A 19,931-nucleotide genomic window follows, 5' to 3' on the forward strand; every position below is an offset into this window, starting at 1 on the left:
TAGCCCCCCCCCATTCGGAATGCGTTTTAACTCGTACGGTGGCCCAGCCGTGTCATGCCAAGGTTAACATGGCTTCCAGTAGCTACAAAGCAAAAGCAATGAAAAAAACAAATTAACAATTTGCAATGTCCTTTGCCTGTGATCCATCAAAGCACACAGATTTATGTTTAACATGGAAAAAGTCTGATTGTCATGATATGTTCGCTTAAAATCACATACAAAAAGCAACCATAAGCGTAGCTTAGACACTCCTTTTTCGTCGACGTGAGGAAAAATATCACAGGGGCTGTTAAACTTGGTATTAAATATGTGTTTTAATCCGTCTCTTTTTGTCCATTTTCGACCGCTTCTCTCCAGAATACTGAGGAGATTGTCTGTGGACGAGTCCCTCTCCTGTCATTTAATCATGAGCGAGAGTAATGACGGGTTTAAATGGACGCGAATATTATGTCAGAGTCCAATGCTTATGTTTTATGTAAATGTTACATGTCCGTGTATATGTAAGAGCTTTCTCTCATATTGGTGAAAAAAGATCGCGCAATTTTCACACGCTTGTAAAATGAAATGAAAGACGCGCAGATCAGCTGCGTTTTATCAATGAAAGGCTAAATATAGGGCTGTCACCGTGTGTTTGTGCTAGAGGTCAGAAAAGATGAAAAACATTTTTCTCAGTACCTCAGATTACATAAATGGGCGGAGAGACGGCGTGTAGAAAGTAGCAAACTTCAGTGTCCCTTGAGCCCCATCTTGGAAAACTAACTCCAATATTGACTTTGGTCTTGATGTTTTTCCTGTCGCGTTGTCGTTTAAAATCCCCGTTGTGATGTTTGTAGGTTATAATCAGTAAAAGAAAATAACCAGAGACACGAGACTGTTTTTACTTTCTCCTCTCTTCTTTACTTCACTCTTCTCCTCTTCACTACTGCCATCTAGTGGCTACACAATCAATCTGCAGACACAACATTTCCCCTTTTCTTGAAACATTTTGGTTAAGGTACTGTCATGGAACATTACAACTTAGTACCGTACTATATTTCCAATACTGTAAACAATACAGAATTAAAGAATTCCGGTATTAACCAATTAGCTTTATCTATAACAAGTTTAAGAGCAAAACAAATGTGTATGAACTCCTAGCACTTTCTCTAAGGAGTATCTTAATAACATTTAAACTAACTCAAGTAAACACCCAAAACAACAATTAACTGAATTGGAATCATGACTGTTCCCACAGCCTCTACTGTATCTTTTTCCCTAACACAAAGTCCTTCAGCCAAGCTGGCTGTTTAGGAACTCTCACACTCCTTCTGGGACTCGTTTGCTGTTCATTTACATGAGCATGATGCAGTACACTCATTTTTCCTTCTGGTGTTTCTCCCAGACTTAACAACACCTCATTTGGAACTCCAGTGAGACGAGACGCATTCCATTTCTTCCCATCTTCCAACAGGAAGGTATTTGGACCCACTCTCTTTTTCACCAAACAGGGAGCAGTGTACTTTGATGAACCTTTGCGAACATGCTCAGGTTTCTTAATACGCACCCAGTCCTTTTCCTTGAATGTGGGTACCCTAGCGCCTCTCTTTTTGTCTGTATAGTCTTTACATTTCTGCTGTTTACGAGCCACTGTATCACTAATCTCCGAACGTGTCTTAGCTCTCATGCTGACAGGCAGGACATCCAGTTTTGTACGCATCTTGCGGCCACGCAAAAGCTCGAATGGTGTAGCCCCTGTGGTAGCATGTGGCGTAGCACGAAAATTATGCAAGAATTGCGTCACAGCTGCCTTCCAGGGCTTCTTTTCTTGAATTGCAGATTGGATACACTGTTTCAACACTTTATTAAATCGCTCCACTGCCCCGTTAGCTTGTGGATAATATACACTGGAGTACACATGCTGAATGTTACGTTCCTCCAAGAAATCAGCAAAAGCCGTAGAGGTAAGTTGTGCACCATTATCAGACACTAAGCAGTGTGGATTGCCTTCTCTACTGAAGATGGTGTCCAGGAAAGTGGTTATGACATCCGTTGTCACATGTGATGCAAAAGCTACTTCTGGCCACTTACTGTAGTAGTCTACCAGTGTTATGGCATAGCGGCAATCCCAAGTAGCAGACTCAAATGGTCCCACAATATCGATTGCTACCTTTTGCCATGGACCATTAGGTAGTTCCACAGGTATGATAGGTGCAGGTGCAGGCTTGGCCGTTTTGTCGTTTAGCTGACAAGTCACACATGAGGCAATCAAGGTTTCTACGTTTTTGCCCATTTGCGGCCACACTGTAAAAAATCCAACTCGCAAAAAGTTTAAACAACTATTTTTTATTAGTTAACTGGACAATAAAACAAAAAAAAGTTGACTTAACAAGTGGGAATAAGTTGGTTCAAAAATTGTTTAACCAACTTACATTTAACCGTTGACTGGATATACACATGCAAGTTTTAAAGCACACAAGTTGTTTTTGGTTGTTGGCGCATGCGCACTGTAGCCTATGTGGACGTTGGAGCTCATGTGGATTGTGGAATAGCACCAAACTTCATCGTTTAAAGTAAGTATATTTTTCTGTGTATTTGAAACTGAATTTAAGTAATGTAATGGCGCTGTGCAATCTTATTTTAAAGCAAGTTTTCATGAAATAACTAATCAAGAAGAAAATATGTTGGAATACCGGTTTTATATCTTGCAAATCTTAAACTTAATGTTTTCAAATCCTCGCTATATCCAACACAGTTATTGGAAATAATGTGCGATTCGTCTCATAGACTTAACTGAAAATGTAATTGTGTTGTTTTACATCATAAAAACGTCATTGCAGCTCACGTGGAATGATAGCGCCTTGCACGAACACGACAAACGTAACGTTAATCTTCTCAAATTTCATCGTTAGAAGTAATATCTGTATTCTGTGTGTTTTGAAACTGAAGTCCTATTTAATAAATGTAACGTTAATGTCACTGGGCTAGCGTTAACGTATTTTAAAGCAAGTTTGCATGAAAGAGCTAATCAAGGAGAAACTGTTGCAATCCCGGTTTTATATCTTGCAAATCTAACGTAATGTTTTTAAATCTTGGCTATATCCAACACAGTTATTGGAAATAATGTGCATACATTTAACTTGATGTTTATTGCATCACAGAAAACTCTGTTGGAGCTCAGGTGGAATGGTGGCATTTTTATCGTCAGTAAAACGTGCAGCACGAGATCGCGAAACTTCATCGTTTAAACAAAGTAAGTATCTTTATTCTGTGTGTTTTAAAACTGAAGTCGTGTTAAAGTAATGTAATGTCACTGGGCAAGCTTATTTTAAAGCAAGTTTGTATGAAAGAGCTAATCAATGAGAAAATATGTCACAATCCCGGTTTTATATCTTGCAAATCTAACGTAATGTTTTCAAATCTTGGCTATATCAACACAGTTATTGGAAATAACTTGCGATTTGTCATATAAACTTAACTTAAAATGTTTATTTTATCACAGAAAACTCTGTTGGAGCTCACGTGGAATGACAGCGCCATTTTGATCGTCAGTAAAACGTGCAGCACGAGATCGCGAAACTTCATCGTTTAAACAAAGTAAGTATCTTTATTCTGTGTGTTTTGAAACTGAAGTCGTGTTAAAGTAATGTAATGTCACTGGGCAAGCTTATTTTAAAGCAAGTTTGTATGAAAGATCATCAAGGAGAAAATGTGTCACATTCCCGGTTTTATATCTTGCAAATCTAACGTAATGTTTTTAAATCTTGGCTATATCTAACACAGTTATTAGAAATAATGTGCGATTTGTCACATAAACTTGACTTAATGTTTATTGCATCACAGAAAACTCTGTTGGAGCTCACGTGGAATGGTGGCATTTTGATTTTCAGTAAAACGTGCAGCAAGAGATCGCGACAAACTTCATCATTTAAAGTAAGTATCTTTATTCTGTGTGTTTTGAAACTGAAGTCGTGTTAAGTAATGTAATGTCACTGGGCAAGCTTATTTTAAAGCAAGTTTGTATGAAAGATCATCAAGGAGAAAATGTGTCACATTCCCGGTTTTATATCTTGCAAATCTAACGTAATGTTTTTAAATCTTGGCTATATTTAACACAGTTATTAGAAATAATGTGCGATTTGTCACATAAACTTGACTTAATGTTTATTGCATCACAGAAAACCCTGTTGGAGCTCACGTGGAATGGTGGCATTTTGATCTTCAGTAAAACGTGCAGCACGAGTTTGCAACAAACTTCATCGTTTAAAGTAAGTATCTTTATTCTGTGTATTTTGAAACTGAAGTCGTGTTAAAGTAACATAATGTCACTGGGCAAGCTTATTTTAAAGCAAGTTTGTATGAAAGATCATCAAGGAGAAAATATGTCACAAAGATTTTTTTTAATGAAATCCAAGGCTTTCTGTCAGATCCACACATAAACAGCAATGACACTGCATCTTTTGAGGTCCGGAAGGGTATTAAAAGACGTTGATAAAATGGTCAATGTGACTACAGTGTCCAACATTATTATTATAAATTGATGAGAATACTTTATGTGCACAAAACAAAATAAAGACTTTATTCAACAATATCTAGTGATGGTGATTATAGAATAACTGATTTATGAAGCTTTGATGTTTTATGAATCTTGTTTCAAATTAGTGGCCTTCACTAGATATTGTTGAAAGTCAGTGTTTTGGGTTTTTTTTTGCACACACGCATTATTCTGGTCACTTTATAATATTAATGTTGAACTACTGTAGTCATGCTGACCATTTTATCAATGTCTTTTGATATCCTGATAGACCTCAAAAGACTGAGTGTCATTGCTGCTTGTGTGGATCTGGGCCCGGTTGCACCAGCTGTGTGTAAGTTACGACGTAAATGGGCACTAAGTTACAACTTGCGCACTACTAAATGTTTTTGCGTTGCACCATTAAACTTAGTTTAAACGTAACAATACGTTGTAACTAAATATTTGTGGATGCCTCTGTCCATGAATAACGATTGGAATAAGATGTCAGCCAGATTAGATTACATCGATGAGCTCGTAATTAATTATGTAAAGCCGCAAGTTCGTCAATGAGTTTTCAAGAACTGTTTAATTTTCTGTGTATCCATCAGTTAAAATAAGATAAAAAATTTCTTCCTGTTTATTTTCTTCTCCATGTGTGCGATATATACTTTCAATTAAAAGTGTAATGTTTTGAGTTCGATAACGTTTGCTTTAATGTCTTTTTTAACTTTCAGTTTAGGCGAGTCAAGAATGAGTTTGAAATTATGTACTGTTCAGACTATTTCCTGTTTACCCATTAGAAGGCTTGTGATTGGGTTAAGAAAATAGACGTCATTCTATGCGACAACGCATTACTTTACGGAGAGCTTATGACCTACTAGCTACTTTCTGCCTTAAGAACAAATGGTGCAACCGAATAAAGTAAAGAGTTAGTTATAAACTAGCTAGTAGATACTAAGCCTCTAGTTTGGACTTTACGTCCCAGTTTAAGTAAGAATTTACGAACAACTGGTGCAACCCTACCCAGATACCCTCGGATTTCATCTTAAATATCTTAAAGGGATAACGTAATAACTCAAAGACCTGGGGCCTCATTTATAAAATGCTGCGTAAAAACCATCCTAAATTTGATCTTACGATCATTTATCAAAAATGCGTACGTGTGATTCATAAACCGAACGTACGTGCAAAAAACGCGCGTACCCCTTTCAAATCTATAAATCGCAAATGAACTTGAACTTGTGCGCAGCCGAGCAGTTTCAGATCTCCGCCTTTAAACGAGCCTAATTAATGTCACAGACATATAAAAGAGCACTTTTCAATGTTTAAACCAAATTTCGAGCAGCAAGATTGGCTTATATTTCCAAAAACCTGCAGCAATCAGACAAGCAAAAGTGCGTACGTCTGCTCAGACCCTGATGTGGCGTTAAGCACTTTTCCACGTCAAAGACAGTTTTTATAAATATGCACTTTGCAGTGGATTTTTGCGTACGCAAACTTTACGATCAAATCTGTGCGTACGCACTCTTTATAAATGAGGCCCCAGGGCCTTTATTTACCCAAACTGCCAAAGGTAACAGGCTTTTATTTAAAGCAGGCATTATTAGAGACAGGCCTTTATTTCAAATTCCATCTGTTTGATAAATAATTGTTTTAAATTAGCCTTTAAATTAAAAGCGATTGCGTTCTAGTGGATAGAGATTTTAACAGTATATTTTTTCAAGGTTGTTGAAAAGTCTGTCAGTAGCACTAAATGAGACCCATCCAATGGAGCTACTGCCATCTATTGGCAGCTGTGCATTATGATGAACTTGAATGCATTTAGGAGATAACACAGCGCTCACATTATCTAAATCATGCCCCTGCGCGATCGTCCCCTCGCTTTCCTCATTAGAATGCATTTGTTTTGAGCAAAGCAGGAGGTAAAGCACTCTCTTAACACTGGAACCCATCGTAATGTTAAGTCTGTGTTTTTTATTTAGTCATATGAAGCCCTCTCACATGCCTATGATATCGCATAGTTGATCTGTTGCGTGTGCACCATAGATATTTACTAGCCCTGCTGCGCGCATTAAAAGGTTTTAACAAAGGCAGATGAAGGTGAGTGCTCACGCAGTTGATGTCTCTCATTTTAAAACGTGCTCTGGTGCGAATACGCTCTCACTGCGCGTAAGCTAAGCTTTGTTTATACTCGCGCTTTGGTCCGCAACGCAAGGCTCCGCGGATTGCGCGCGCGTCTCACCAAACGGACAAGGCGTATATAGTTGACATGCTAAGCTCTGACTTATTTCCCCCCAGCACTCATCTTCCCCGGGCTTAATTTGTGACCGGCCTTTATTTGTCCGCGATGACCACGCCCCCGGCCACTATCAGAGGCCCAGCGTTTATTTGAATAACGGCTTTTACTTGAGGAAATACGGTAGTTTACTCAAAAATGAAAATGTGACATTTATCCGTTTACCCAAAGAAAAAAATGACAGAAAATCTGAAAGATGTGAATTTGTTTCTTCAGCAGAACACAAATAATGATTTAACTCCAACCGTTGCAGTTTGTTAGTCCTACAATGCATTAAAATGGTAACAAAATCTATGAGAATGAAAAACATGCAGACAAATCCAAACCCTGCAGCTCGTGATGACACCTTGAGGTCCTGGGACACAAAACAATCGGTTTGTGTGAAAAAAATGAACGGCATTTAATTTTATATAATTTATATCATTACCATTAAGTCCAACTGCTTTGAGCATTCGATGTGTGTGAAGTCTGAACGTGCTCTTGTGCCGGAAGTGATCTCTCGCACTCATTGATGTAAACGCACTGCTCGGTTTTTCACACAAACTGATTTTTTCGTGTCTTAGGACGTCAGTGTGTTGTCACAAGCCTGTTATACGACTAATACATTGCAGAGTTAAAAATTATCATGTGTGTTCTACTGAACAAACAAAGTCACCTACATCTTTGATACCCTGTGGGTGAGCAAATAAACTTTTCATTTTTGGGTGAACTATCCTTTAAATTTGTGTTCTGAGGACAAGATCTTACGGGTTTGGGACGACATTAAAGGACAAGTTCGGTATTTTACACGTAAAGCCCTGTTTTCAGAATGTTTATGATGAAATGGAACGGTTTTGACTGAAATTTGGACATATGATGCTGGCCCAAGAATTTTTGGGTGTTTCTTGTATCACCTCCCACCTCTATAATGGCTTTATAGGTGCACAGGAACAATCCTTCATAAAATGCATTAAACTTTGATTTACAAAGACGTGAAACTCACCGAGTGGTCAGGGGTGTTCACTGATATGCTCACAAAAATCGCTGCAAAAGACGCATTCCAACAGGTTTTATCATAGTTTTTGTATTACTCCGCACCGGGAACCTTGTTTGTATTTTTGCAATTGGCAAAGGTGAATTATCACCACCAACTGGGCTGGACTGTCTATTATTTAAGCTCTCAGTGGAAGAATGGTAAAACAGCTGTTGGAAAGCATCTTTTGCAGCGATTTTTGTGTGAGCATATCAGTGAACACCCCTGGCCACTCGGTGAGATTCACGTCTTTGTAAACAAAAGTTTAATGCATTTTAGAAAGGATTGTTCCAGTGCACCTATTCACCCATTGTAGAGGTGGGATGTGAAACAACCAACACGCAAAATTCTTGGGGCAGCCGCATATGTCGAAATTTCAGTAAGAACCGTTCTATTTCATCATAAACTATCTGAAAACAGGGCTTTAAGTGTAAAATACCGAACTTGTCCTTTAATGACAGAAATGTCACACTTGGATTAACTAACCTTTTAAGACTCTTCTTTTACAATGGGCACAATCCGATTTATATTCGTAAATAATTTTTTTTTTTTTTGAAAATAAGTTTTACATAAACATAACAAACATTGGTCAGCAATAGACACAAACACATGCAGCTTATTTAGTGGCCATGTTTTTGTTTTCAGGTTTTTCTGAGCTCACCATATGCAATGTAAAATTGGCAAATTTACCCACTCTACTCAAGATGTCCTTCTAAAACACACAAGACTGCGTCATGGAGGAGGAGTAAACTGGAATTGTTTTTATGAAAACTGTGTTTGCACCTTTAAAACCCGAAGTTCACTCAAATCACATCTTACAAGAATACACAACAGAAGTAGAAAACATCGAGAAAATGTGACATTTTTATGTGACTTGTGTGATTTTAACGAGATTTGTACTGAAGCCCAATTCTTTGCTCACCTTGGCAGACATCTACAAAATAAAGAAACTGTACTGTGCCCCTTCCAGAGATCCACATTTAAAACCAACAATCGTTCTACCTTTAGCAGTCACAGAACAAGAAAACATAAAAATCACACAACACAAGATTTCAGATTAGTAAATAAGGACCCTAGAGAACACTTGGATGACACAGAGACCGAGTCAAATGATGATCTTGAACCTGCAACCTCATCACAAGACCCTGTAGAAAGGAGAGAACAGGACTCAGAAATTGTTGATGTTGACATACTTGAACGTAAAGTTGCGCAACTCTTTCTTTCTATGCAAACAGTGTTGCATATTTCTAAAAGTGCAATACAGAAAATAGTGGAACAGTTAAATGATATTTTAGATTTTTCAAAGTGTTATGCTCCTGATACAATTAGGGAGATACTTGCCAAACATAACATTGTAACGGAAAACGATCAGGTTGTGCAAGACATTACAGATGCACTTTTTCAATCAAATCCTCTTTTTGCAACAACTTCCGCACAAGGCAAATTCGCTACAGATTACAGAAGAAATCTGTATTTTCGGGAGCACTTTGAACTGATTGAACCCGTTGAATATTTGTATGAGAGGACACAAAAAAATTCTTACGTCTATGTTTCCATTGCAAAGCAGCTGGACTGTTTACTTAGACATCAACTGGTTTTGGACAAGGTTGTGTTTAATCAGGAGTCTCTACCTGGCCAATACAAATCTTTTCAGGATGGAAGATACTACAAGGAGAACAAACTTTTAGGTGAAAGAGAAAGTGGCATAGCTTTGGGTTTATATATAGATGACTTTGAAGTCTGCAACCCTCTCGGCACCTCAAGAAAGATTCATAAAGTTACCGCTGTATATTGGGTCATTCTGAATTTGACTTCAAAATGTCGTTCAAGTCTAAATTTAATTAATCTAGCAGTTCTTGGAAAGAGTGATGATGTGCGATTGTTTGGTTATGAGAGGTTCCTTGATCCATTGGTTAAGGATATAAAGACACTGGAACAGGTGGGGATATTTGTCCCGGCTCTACAGCAGTACGTGAAAGGAACTGTGTTTTGTGTCTGTGCCGATAACCTTGGAGCACAAGGCCTTGCAGGCTTCCAAGAAAGCTTCATTGTTGACAACTTTTGCAGATTCTGCCTAATAAGTCATCAACAAATTGCAAGCACTGAGCCTGGAGATTTTCAGTTAAGAACTCCAGAACAACATGATTCTCTGTTGAAGGAACTTCAGAATGATGACCAGCTCCGTAGTTTGAATGGTGTGAAAAGAGAATGTGCTCTGAGCAAGCACTTATCATACTTTCATCCAATTACAGGATTTCCTCCAGATGTTTTACACTACTTTTTTGAGGGGATCGTCCCTCTTGAATTGTCTCGATGTCTGAAGGACTTGATTTCAAAAGGATTCATATCACTTCAGGAACTAAATAGTCGTATCAATACATTTCCCTACAAGTATGCAGATCGTGTGAATAAACCACAGAAAATTCCCAAAACAAGCTTTGCAAAAGGAACAATCGGCGGCAACGGACATGAAAATTAGACACTGTTGCGATTACTCCCTCTCATGATTGGCAGCAGTATCCCAGAAAATGACCCTGCGTGGGAGATCTTAATGCACCTCAAATAGGGCTGAACGATTAATTGCATTTGCGATAAAATCGCGATTTGACAGAACGCGATTTTCTAATCGCAACGTGCGCGATTTGAGGTGGTCACGTGACGCGAGCGAAAGAGCGGAGAAGACGGCTGCATCACTTTTTCATGCTGGCCAGCGCAATGGCCTCTTGCTCGACGGAACAGTCAGAAACTGACACAGCTGATACTTTAATCTCGAAGAGGAACAGCACGTCGGTGGTATGGAACTATTTTGGTTTTAAAAAAGATGATGTTGAGCAGCGTCAGGTGTTGTGCAGAGCATGCCGTGCTCCCATTGCTACTTCACGGGGAAACACTACAAATCTGTTTCAGCACTTAAAAAAATACCACAAATCAATGCATGACAGTTGTATGACCAAAATGCCAAGCACCAGTGCGAGAGTCAAGCCAAATACCTCAAGACAGGGATCACTGACAGAAATGTTCGAAAGTGTCACTCCGTATGAACGTAATTCAAAACGGCACGGGGAAATCACTCGGAGAATAACCGAGTTCATAGCCAAAGATATGATGCCTCTCAGCACGGTGACCAAGCCTGGGTTCATGGCATTAATACATACGCTTGATAAACGTTACAGTATGCCCTCCCGCACATACTTCAGTCAGACTGCCATACCGGAGCTGTACAAAAAGTGCAAAGAGAAAGTCGCCGCGGAACTTAAAACGGTGGAGTTTTTTGCTAGCACTACTGATATGTGGTCAAGCCGCACAGCTGAGCCGTACCAGAGTCTTACAGTCCATTTTATTGATGAAGATTTCAACCTCCGAGCTCGCTGCCTACAAACGATCTACTTCCCAGACGATCACACAGGGGAAAATATTGCAGCCGGCCTGAGAGAAGGGTTTGTCAGCTGGGATCTCCACGAGGAGAATCACGTCTGTATCACGACGGACAACGCGTCGAATATGGTGCTTGCTGCGCGGCTTAATGAATGGACGAGGCTCCAATGTTTTGGCCACAGATTACATCTTGCCATTGGTAAGTTATCGTGTGTGTGTGTGTGTGTGTGTGTGTGTGTGTGCGTGGCGCGCGCGCGTGTGAGAGAGAGAGATGCGTCGGTTAGTACAGCTGAATATACAAATATATATAAAATAATGATATTATATAAATCGGATGGGATTAAAAAAATTCATACTTTCACTCCTTTTTTAATATGTAAATTCATTTTACTTGAAATGCCCACCTGCATTTTTTTTAATTGAGAGAGAGAGAGAGGACAGTGGTGTGGATGAGTGTATTTCAGAATTACAGCTAATGTGAGTGTGTAATAGTGAGAGCCTTGTATCACAAAACTCAAATTGTGTGTAATACACTACTTTTTATTTCTTTTAGAAAATGCACTCAAAGATGACAGAGTGTCAAGGGCAACAGGACTGTGCAGGAAGCTGGTGGGGCACTTTTCCCACAGTTGGAAGAAGAAAGCAGCCCTGACGGAGGCACAGAGAGAGCTCAAACTCCCTGAGCACAACCTCATAACGGAGTGCCCAACAAGATGGGGTTCTAAAGGAATGATGATTGCCAGAGTGCTTGAACAGGCCAAAGCCATTTCTCAGGTATTGTCTGTAGATCGATATGCACGCTCCCTTATCCCAACCTGGCAGGATATTGACGTGTTGGAGTCGATTCACAAGGCACTGCATCCTCTACTGGAGTTTACTGATGCTCTTTCTGGAGAGGAGTATGTAAGCATCTCCTACCTCAAGCCAGTTCTCCAACTTTTTGCCACATCAGTCCTGGCTGAAGATGCTGAGGACACTGACCTGACTAAATCAATAAAAACCAAAGTCCTAGCATACCTCAACAACAAATATGGAGACCCAAACATCCAGGAGCTTTTGGATGTTGCCTGTTTCCTGGACCCTAGGTTCAAAATACAGTACATCAGTACAGACAACATCCCTGCTATCAAGACTCGTCTGAAGACAGAGATAGTACACTTGGCACAACGTACATATCATTTGGTAAATAATTATGTATTTCACAAAAACAAACATTTTCTGTAAAATCTAACTGGAAAACTAATGGCTGTTGTTTTCATGTTTCAATAGGAGAAGAGGTCTCGTACTGAAAATGTTCAGATGCCTCAAAGTGCACAGTCCTTGGGGGAAAAGCCGAAGAAGTCTCTTGGCAGTTTTTTTAAGACCAGTTCAGCCTCTCCTTCTTTGCCTGTAAGTCTTGAAGATGTCGCAGAGGCAGAGATAAACAATTACCTGATGACTCCTACCATTGATGGAGAAGATGATCCATTGGCTTGGTGGAGGGTGCACAAGATCAGCTACCCACAGTTGTGCACCATGGCACGCAAGTATCTTTGTGTACCTGCTACAAGCGCTCCCTCAGAGCGTCTTTTTAGCACAGGAGGAAATATTGTGACTTGCACTCGCTCATCCTTGAAGCCAGCAAAAGTCAATATTCTGGTTTTCTTAGCAAAAAACCTGTGAGCCACTGAGAACAGAACTGTTGGATAATTATGTCTGGCAGTGCCATACTCGTAGTGAAATTTAGTCTGTGTGGTGTGTTATTGTTGTGTACTTGAGATAAGTGAGGTTCATCTATATTATAACATTCAAACAGTTTATAAAAAATAGTTTATTGTCTAAATTAAAAGTGCATTTCTCTTTTTTTATAACTTTATTTACTTTGATTTTACAAAATATTTTCAATGCAAATTCCTTGTTTCAGTTGTGTGAAATGTTACTGACTAGGGAGCAGTAAGATACATAATTTTAAATAATTTTTTTCTTAAGACTGTACATTTTGCACACAGTGTTTACAAAGTGCATGTTTTTGTTTAAATTATTTAAATGCACAGTGGCAAAGCCACAGATGTTTCTGTACTGAGAAGTTCAATAAAAATGTAATTTATTTCAAGTCATACATGTTTGAATTTAATACTAACAAATAGGCCCAGCCTATGTGAAAGAACATTTCACACTAAATGTATCTAATATTGTGTTTGGTCGTATCCAAATTATTCGTTGTTTTGTTGGGAAAAAAGGATAAAAATAAATCGCATATTAAATCGCAATCGAAATTTTGGGAAAAAAAAAAAAATCGCAATTAGATTATTTTCCCAAATCGTTCAGCCTTAACCTCAAAGACATTGTAGAATTGGTTGTATCTACAAAGTTCTCAGATGAGACATTGTGCTATTTGGAGAGTAAAATAGCAGAACATCGTAACTTACTTGCAGAGACTTTTCCTGATTTCAGCATACGACCAAAGCATCACTTTGTTGATCATTATCCACACCTGATCCGTTGCTTTGGGCCATTAGTGGAATTATGGACTATTAGATTTGAGGCAAAGCACAGTTATTTTAAAAAAGTTGTGCATGATACCCATAATTTCAAGAATGTGCTTCTTTCTCTTGCAACAAAGCATCAGCAGATGTTTGCTTATTTTCTGGATGGACACTCTCTCTTCAAGCCACAGTTACATGTTGAGAAACTTAAAGTAGTTGAGACAGGTTCATTAGATGCAACACTGAGGGCAGCAGTCACAAAAAAGTATCCTCAACAGAAAACCATTTCTTTAAGCTATGATTTATGCCTCCAAGGTGTCCGATATGTCAAGGACATGATCATTTCTGCTGGGCAGTGCAGTGGTTTGCCAGAATTTTATAGGATTGTCAGCATTATGGTTGTTGACAACCATGTGTCATTTATCTCTGACAAACTTTCATCTTGGTATTTGAAACATTACAGGTCCTTCGAGCTTGTTGAAAACATTCATCCAGAGATAGTGATTCTGGATCCTGAGTCTTTGAATGATCTTGGTCCACTGCAAGCATATAAAGTAGCAGGAAAGCTCCTGGTATCTCTGAAAGTCTTTCTTCTACATTAAAAGGTAAGCAAGTTTTGTAAACAATTCTTGTAAACAAAAAAATAAAGTTTGTCATAGCTTGCAAAGCTTGGCATGTAAAGTTACAATTGTACCATGCACACATAGTAACAACTTGTTTTTGGTTTCTTGTCCTCTTAGATAATGTTGCTTCGGGTCTTCATCTCACCCCAGAACATTCGGAAGGTCCAACTTCCACAGCGGCCTGACTCGGTGGATAATTTAAAAGCAGAACTAAAATCAAAGTTAGAGATTCAAGAAGACTTTTTCATACAATACGAGGACCCTGACTTTGGAAACGAACTGTGCAATTTAACAGACATTTCTGAGCTGCCAGCTGAGAGGGCGGTTTTAAAAATTGTGTTGGACAAAGATTTGTCTTTGACTCAACAATCTGATACCCAATCTGTTTCCTCTCTTGATACTGCCAGTGTGTCAAGGTCGTCCTCCCAGAGTCCTTCAACCATCGTTCAGAGCTATATGAGAAGTACATCGCAGTGGCCGTCACCTTTTCCAATTCCTACTTTCTCTTATGATGTTGAGTTTAGACTTCGCAAAGCAAATGAGGTTTATGAACAAACAAACAAGGCTTTAAGTGTACCAAGAGAAATGAAGTCGCACATCTTGGAGAAAGTTGTAGAGGCAATTTTTGCTGTAAAAGCTTACCCACTCCCAGAGGAAATTGAAACTGTCGCTTCTGCACTCGTGTTGAAGCATCCCTGCCTTACAGAGCCAGGTATGGGGAAAGGATTTGATGGGTGGAAAATGAGCCTAAAATACAAACTTGGCAATTACAGGTCAAAACTGCGATCAGCTGGTTGCCATGAAGTTGGTATCAACAAAAAAAGAGGGGGAGATGGTGAAGACCACAGAAAGTCTCTTAAAAAGGCCAAACGAGAAGAGGTTAATTACTTACCGGATCATCCTACAGGCCAGTCTGATGATACTCTGGAGGAGGAAAGACTCATACTGGTAGAGGAACTAAAGAAGAGGAATAAAAATGAGACGCTCATCAGTCAGAAAATGAACCTGACATTTTCACTTCGGCGACAAGAGGTTGTGGAAGTTGGGCCAATGGTGGCTGAGATGCTGGAACGATGGCCTGCCCTGTTTCTTTCAAATGAGGTAAGAGTAATAGTCATAAGTGGAGGTATTTAGTGGTAGTAGTCTTTATAATTGGGGTTAATTTTGTGATGTTTTTATGTTTGTTAATTGTTTTATTGATGAAACTTTTTTTGTCTCATAAGATTGGTTATGAGTTCAAACGCATTACCAATGTGGATCTCCTTGATAAATTCAGATTATCGTTACACCAGCATACACCACAACTTCTGAAGTTGTACAGAGCAAGACAGGGGGCTTTTGGAAAAGAGATGGAAGATCTTCTTAACAGGCTTGATCAACAGGTAACATGTTAATGACAACCATGTGTAATCTCTAAACTTAACAATTTATCAGAGCCCTTTTGTGTTTGTAGGCGGGGAAATTATGGTGTGTTTTTCAAGTAAACATGGATGGACTGAAACTAAATGCTGAATTAGATCTTTGTAGCAATGGGTTAGCAGTGTCTATCAATTATTTATTTTTGTGTTACCCATTTTTCAGACCTCAAATATTGTGAATCACCGAAAGCAAACAGTTCTGGAAGGTCTCCCATTGTTTCTCCGTGAAGATCCTTCTGCACTTTTAAAAAAATGTCTGGTGAGTATGTTTCATTAATTCTTCTGCAGATATCAAGTCTTGACAACGTATTGGCACATAACCTTAGGATAAATAACTCACTAAACAAACTCATGTCTGTAAGATGTCTTTTCAACATACAACTTGTGAAACACGTTAAAAAGACATCATCTGGACACGACGAGCCGGAATACGTTTTTTTTTTTTTTTTTTTTGACGTCTTCTGCCCATCCGATATAGACATTCATGGAACTTTCTTCTTTGTATTACATTGTAACACATCTTTGTATTGTGAGAGACACCAGATCTGAAGGAGACAGTGTTTGATTTTTGCTGACTATTTTTTTATGGTTATGCAAAAAAATTGCAGGTACAAAAATCCTCAGTGAACACCGCTCAGTGTTTATGAGTCCAATATACACAATGATAAGAAACATGGAAACCATGTTGAAGTTAATGAGCTAACTATTGACTAAATGATGATTAAGCATTTTAAAAAATGTATTGCAAGTAAAAGACATTAAATCTCAAGATTTCAGCAGAGGGTGTTTACAGAGGGCGCATTACCAGCTTCGCTTACTACTAACCATATTGACTGTATTTCTACTGAATTTCTTACAGACAATTAAAAGGGGTTAAGATGTATTTTTTTTCATCTTATTTTACATATAAACATAAACGAATATCTGCAAAGATCACCCCTTGTGGCTCATTGGGAAACACTGTCTCCTCACATCAAGAAGGTCTTTTGTTCGTGTTCCTTCCGATCTGGTGTCTCTTACAATACAAAGATGTGTGAATTACAGATGCTACGTTGTCCAAAGGTGTGAACATGTGTTTTACTACATATGAATGGGTCTGTGGCTGTTTATTTATTTCTTAATAAACCTTGTACAAAGTATTTATCAATGTCTATATTGTACATTCAGAAGAAATCGGAAAAAGTTAAAGGAATAGTTCACCCAAAGATGAAAATTCAGTTATTTACTCTCATGTAGTAACAAACCTGCATAAATTTATTTTGTTCTGATGAACACACATCATGTGGTGGACCCAATTCACTTTCATAGTAGGAAAAAGAATACTATTGAAGTAAATTGGGTCCACGATTGGTTTTGTTACAAACATTTCTCAAAATATCTTGTGTTATCAGATGAAAGAAAATAGTACAGGTTTGTAACAACATGAGAGTGAGGAAATTATGACAGAATTTACATTTTTGGGTGAAGTATCCCTTTAACTTTCATTTTGTCACCTCAGTGGATGTCTTTTAATGTACAACTTTTGTGACAATGACATCTTCTGGACATGATTTTGTTTAGTGGGCAAGGGTAGTAAATCTTTGCATTGTGAGCAAATTTATTTTTATTTGATTTTAGGATGATTTGAATGTAGCATTAATCAATATAATACTTTATAATGATGTTTAATGACAGGCTCACTGATGGTCATCATTCACTTGCATTCTGCAAAGGATAAATAATGCAATTAAATGTAAATTAGTATTAGTAAAATAATATGCAAACTTTTTGTGTGTGTGTGCGTGCGTGATATTTAAAGTATGTTAGGTAGGTGTTTTGTTCCTACAATATAGGAACCAATTGGAACCAAAACTTTAACATACAACATGATAGTTGATTATGTACACATTGCATTTGCCTCCACATCTTAACCACATCCAAGATAAACAAATCTTCATAAACCATCCACACTAAACCTATAATATCTGGTTGTTTCATATAATTAGTTGTTTTTCAGAATAAAGTTATAAAACTGATATCAGCTGATAATGATGTATTTGTTGTTTCATTAGGACACATCGCCAATAGACAGACAGACCAGAGGGATAAAAATGGGAATTCTGGCGATAACTGAGGATGATGTCGCCTCTAGCGAATTGCCAACCTTTCAAAACTTTGCGATTGTTTTGGAGGAGGCAATTGTTCTGAAGGACATTCCAGACCTTCCATCTGCGGTTTCATACCTGTTTGGCCTTGTCTTTGCCTTGAATTTTGAATACCCCAAAGAATTGAAATATACTTTTGAAGTAATTGAGAAGGTGTTCATGGAAATGGGCACTCAGTGCTCTGCGAGGGTACAGTCCTTAAAAACAAAACTCTTGCTGTGAAAGTTAAAATTGTGTGAATTGAAGTTGGAACAGAGTATGTTAAAAGGTAAAACAGATTGTTGAATTGTTGTGAATTGTTTACCCATGTTCAGGTATGTTTTAAGACTGTTTAATGACATTATGATGATTTTTTTTTGTGTTATGCACATTGACACTTTTGCTCTACAGGGGTATTATTGCTGAGAACTGTTAATTTAGTTGTGAGCATCTTTTGAATTAAACTAAGATTAAGACTAAGATTTTAACATTAGGACATTAATATTAAAGTTTTTGAAATGTAACTTTGAAGTCTTACAATGTCATTTTAATTGTTTTGTTTATTTGTATGCTTATTTTTCATTTTCAGATTATTTATTGTAATTTTATTTGTATTTTAATTTGTGTTTGTACTTTTTTTACAAATATTTTATACAAAAGTGTATTTTTGTTAGAAAAATTTTAATTTAATTTTACATTTCAAAAGGTGGACTGACCATCCAGTGTTAAACTGCAACGTTTACATGTTCATTGATGTTTTGATGTTTTAAGCATTCTAAGGAATAGAGTCAAAGCTTTTACATGTGAAAAGGGATACATTTATCTTTAGTTTTTATGTTTTTAATTTGTGTTATTGATTTTGACATTTTCCAGTATTTCTTTATTTTTATTATATTGACACTCATATTTTTTCTGTTAGGAAGTATGACACTTATTTGACCTTGTTTGTATTTCTTTACAGAATGTTCAAAGTAAACAAAATTTGAAGCAAGCATTTGGTTTTATTTTACAGACTGTGTAAATGCAAACTAGAACAGAAAAAGTTCACATAACATAATTTGAGTTGTGTCAAAAAAGGAATTAAGTCCAGTTAACTAACAAAACTGAGTTGGCTGAACTAATAGAGAACTTTTATTGAGTTGTTTCAAAAGGAATTAAGTCCAGTTAACTAACAAAACTGAGTTGGCTGAACAAATAGAGAACTTTTATGGAGTTGTGTCAAAAAGGAATTAAGTCCAGTTAACTAACAAAACTGAGTTGGCTGAACAAATAGAGAACTTTTATTGAGTTGTGTCAAAAAGGAATTAAGTCCAGTTAACTAACAAAACTGAGTTGGCTGAACAAATAGAGAACTTTTATTGAGTTGTGTCAAAAAGGAATTAAGTCCAGTTAACTAACAAAACTGAGTTGGCTGAACAAATAGAGAACTTTTATTGAGTTGTGTCAAAAAGGAAATAAGTCCAGTTAACTAACAAAACTGAGTTGGCTGAACAAAAAGAGAACTTTGACTTAACTCAGTGATTCTAATTGAGTGAACAACTTTTTCAAAAGTTGAGTAAACTCAAAAATGCTGTGCAGCAAGTTGCCTCGAAATTTTGAGTTGAGTCAACTTTTTATTTTTTACAGTGCACCAGTAGAGCTCACGAAGTCTTTGTTTAGTCCGTACAATGCCTTGGTGTCCTTCGTGAGCTAAATTCACCAGTCTTGTGCGCAGAGACAATGGCACCACTAGGCAATGATCACCCCGCATAATTAGCGGACCCTCCACCGAAAGCTCATGCCTAATGTGAAAGTAAGGCTCTACTTCTTGTTTCACTGACTTCTTGTTTTTAGGCCAGCCGTTCTGAATTTGTTCACGGAGTTGAGTTAACTGAAGGCAGCTCTCTGATGCAGAAGCGAACTCAAGAGGCTGACAAAGCAGGTAAGTGAGAAACAGTGGCAACCATTTCTGGTTCGTCCGTTAGGTCACTCGTCTCAGGTAAGGGGAGTCGAGAGAGGCAGTCTGCTGTGGTGTTGTATCTCCCCGGGCGGAATGCAACATCATAGGAATAGCATAACAGACGGGCTGACCACCTAGCAATTCGCAAGCCAGCTCTTCCTGTGCCTTTTGATGTCAGAAGTGTTGTA

At 37.9% G+C, this 19,931-nt stretch overlaps 1 protein-coding gene and 1 long non-coding RNA gene across 3 annotated transcripts; both read left to right on the top strand.

Moving 5' to 3' along the window:
• Nucleotides 1–2,283: 2,283 nt before the first annotated feature.
• LOC135735416 (uncharacterized) lies at nucleotides 2,284–14,863 on the top strand. Of its 2 annotated transcripts, XR_012337088.1 has the most exons (6): nucleotides 2,284–2,549; nucleotides 3,138–3,229; nucleotides 3,479–3,573; nucleotides 4,155–4,244; nucleotides 14,104–14,245; nucleotides 14,381–14,863. It is a non-coding gene; the product is annotated as an uncharacterized lncRNA (long non-coding RNA). The 2 variants fall into 2 exon arrangements; XR_012337087.1 differs by lacking the exon at nucleotides 2,284–2,549 and having other exon boundaries at nucleotides 2,942–3,229.
• A 114-nt stretch (nucleotides 14,864–14,977) lies between these two features.
• Nucleotides 14,978–18,686, top strand: LOC141279809 (uncharacterized). The gene is made up of 4 exons (XM_073815307.1): nucleotides 14,978–15,364; nucleotides 15,487–15,645; nucleotides 15,845–15,940; nucleotides 17,733–18,686. Exons 1-4 carry the CDS (start codon nucleotides 14,978–14,980, stop codon nucleotides 18,045–18,047), a joined length of 957 nt encoding a protein of 318 aa, XP_073671408.1. The 3' UTR covers nucleotides 18,048–18,686.
• Nucleotides 18,687–19,931: the final 1,245 nt, after the last annotated feature.

This window comes from Paramisgurnus dabryanus, chromosome 7, assembly GCF_030506205.2.
Source record: "Paramisgurnus dabryanus chromosome 7, PD_genome_1.1, whole genome shotgun sequence".
In the NCBI taxonomy this organism is placed as follows: Eukaryota; Metazoa; Chordata; class Actinopteri; order Cypriniformes; family Cobitidae; genus Paramisgurnus; species Paramisgurnus dabryanus.

Bases quoted from the DNA above. Each gene is read 5' to 3' on its own strand.
- LOC141279809 (XM_073815307.1), top strand. From the start codon at position 14,978: ATGGGGAAAGGATTTGATGGGTGGAAAATGAGCCTAAAATACAAACTT. The intron at 15,365-15,486 runs GTAAGAGTAATA...TTGTCTCATAAG, and splicing joins CCCTGTTTCTTTCAAATGAG to ATTGGTTATGAGTTCAAACG. The intron at 15,941-17,732 runs GTGAGTATGTTT...TTGTTTCATTAG, and splicing joins CACTTTTAAAAAAATGTCTG to GACACATCGCCAATAGACAG.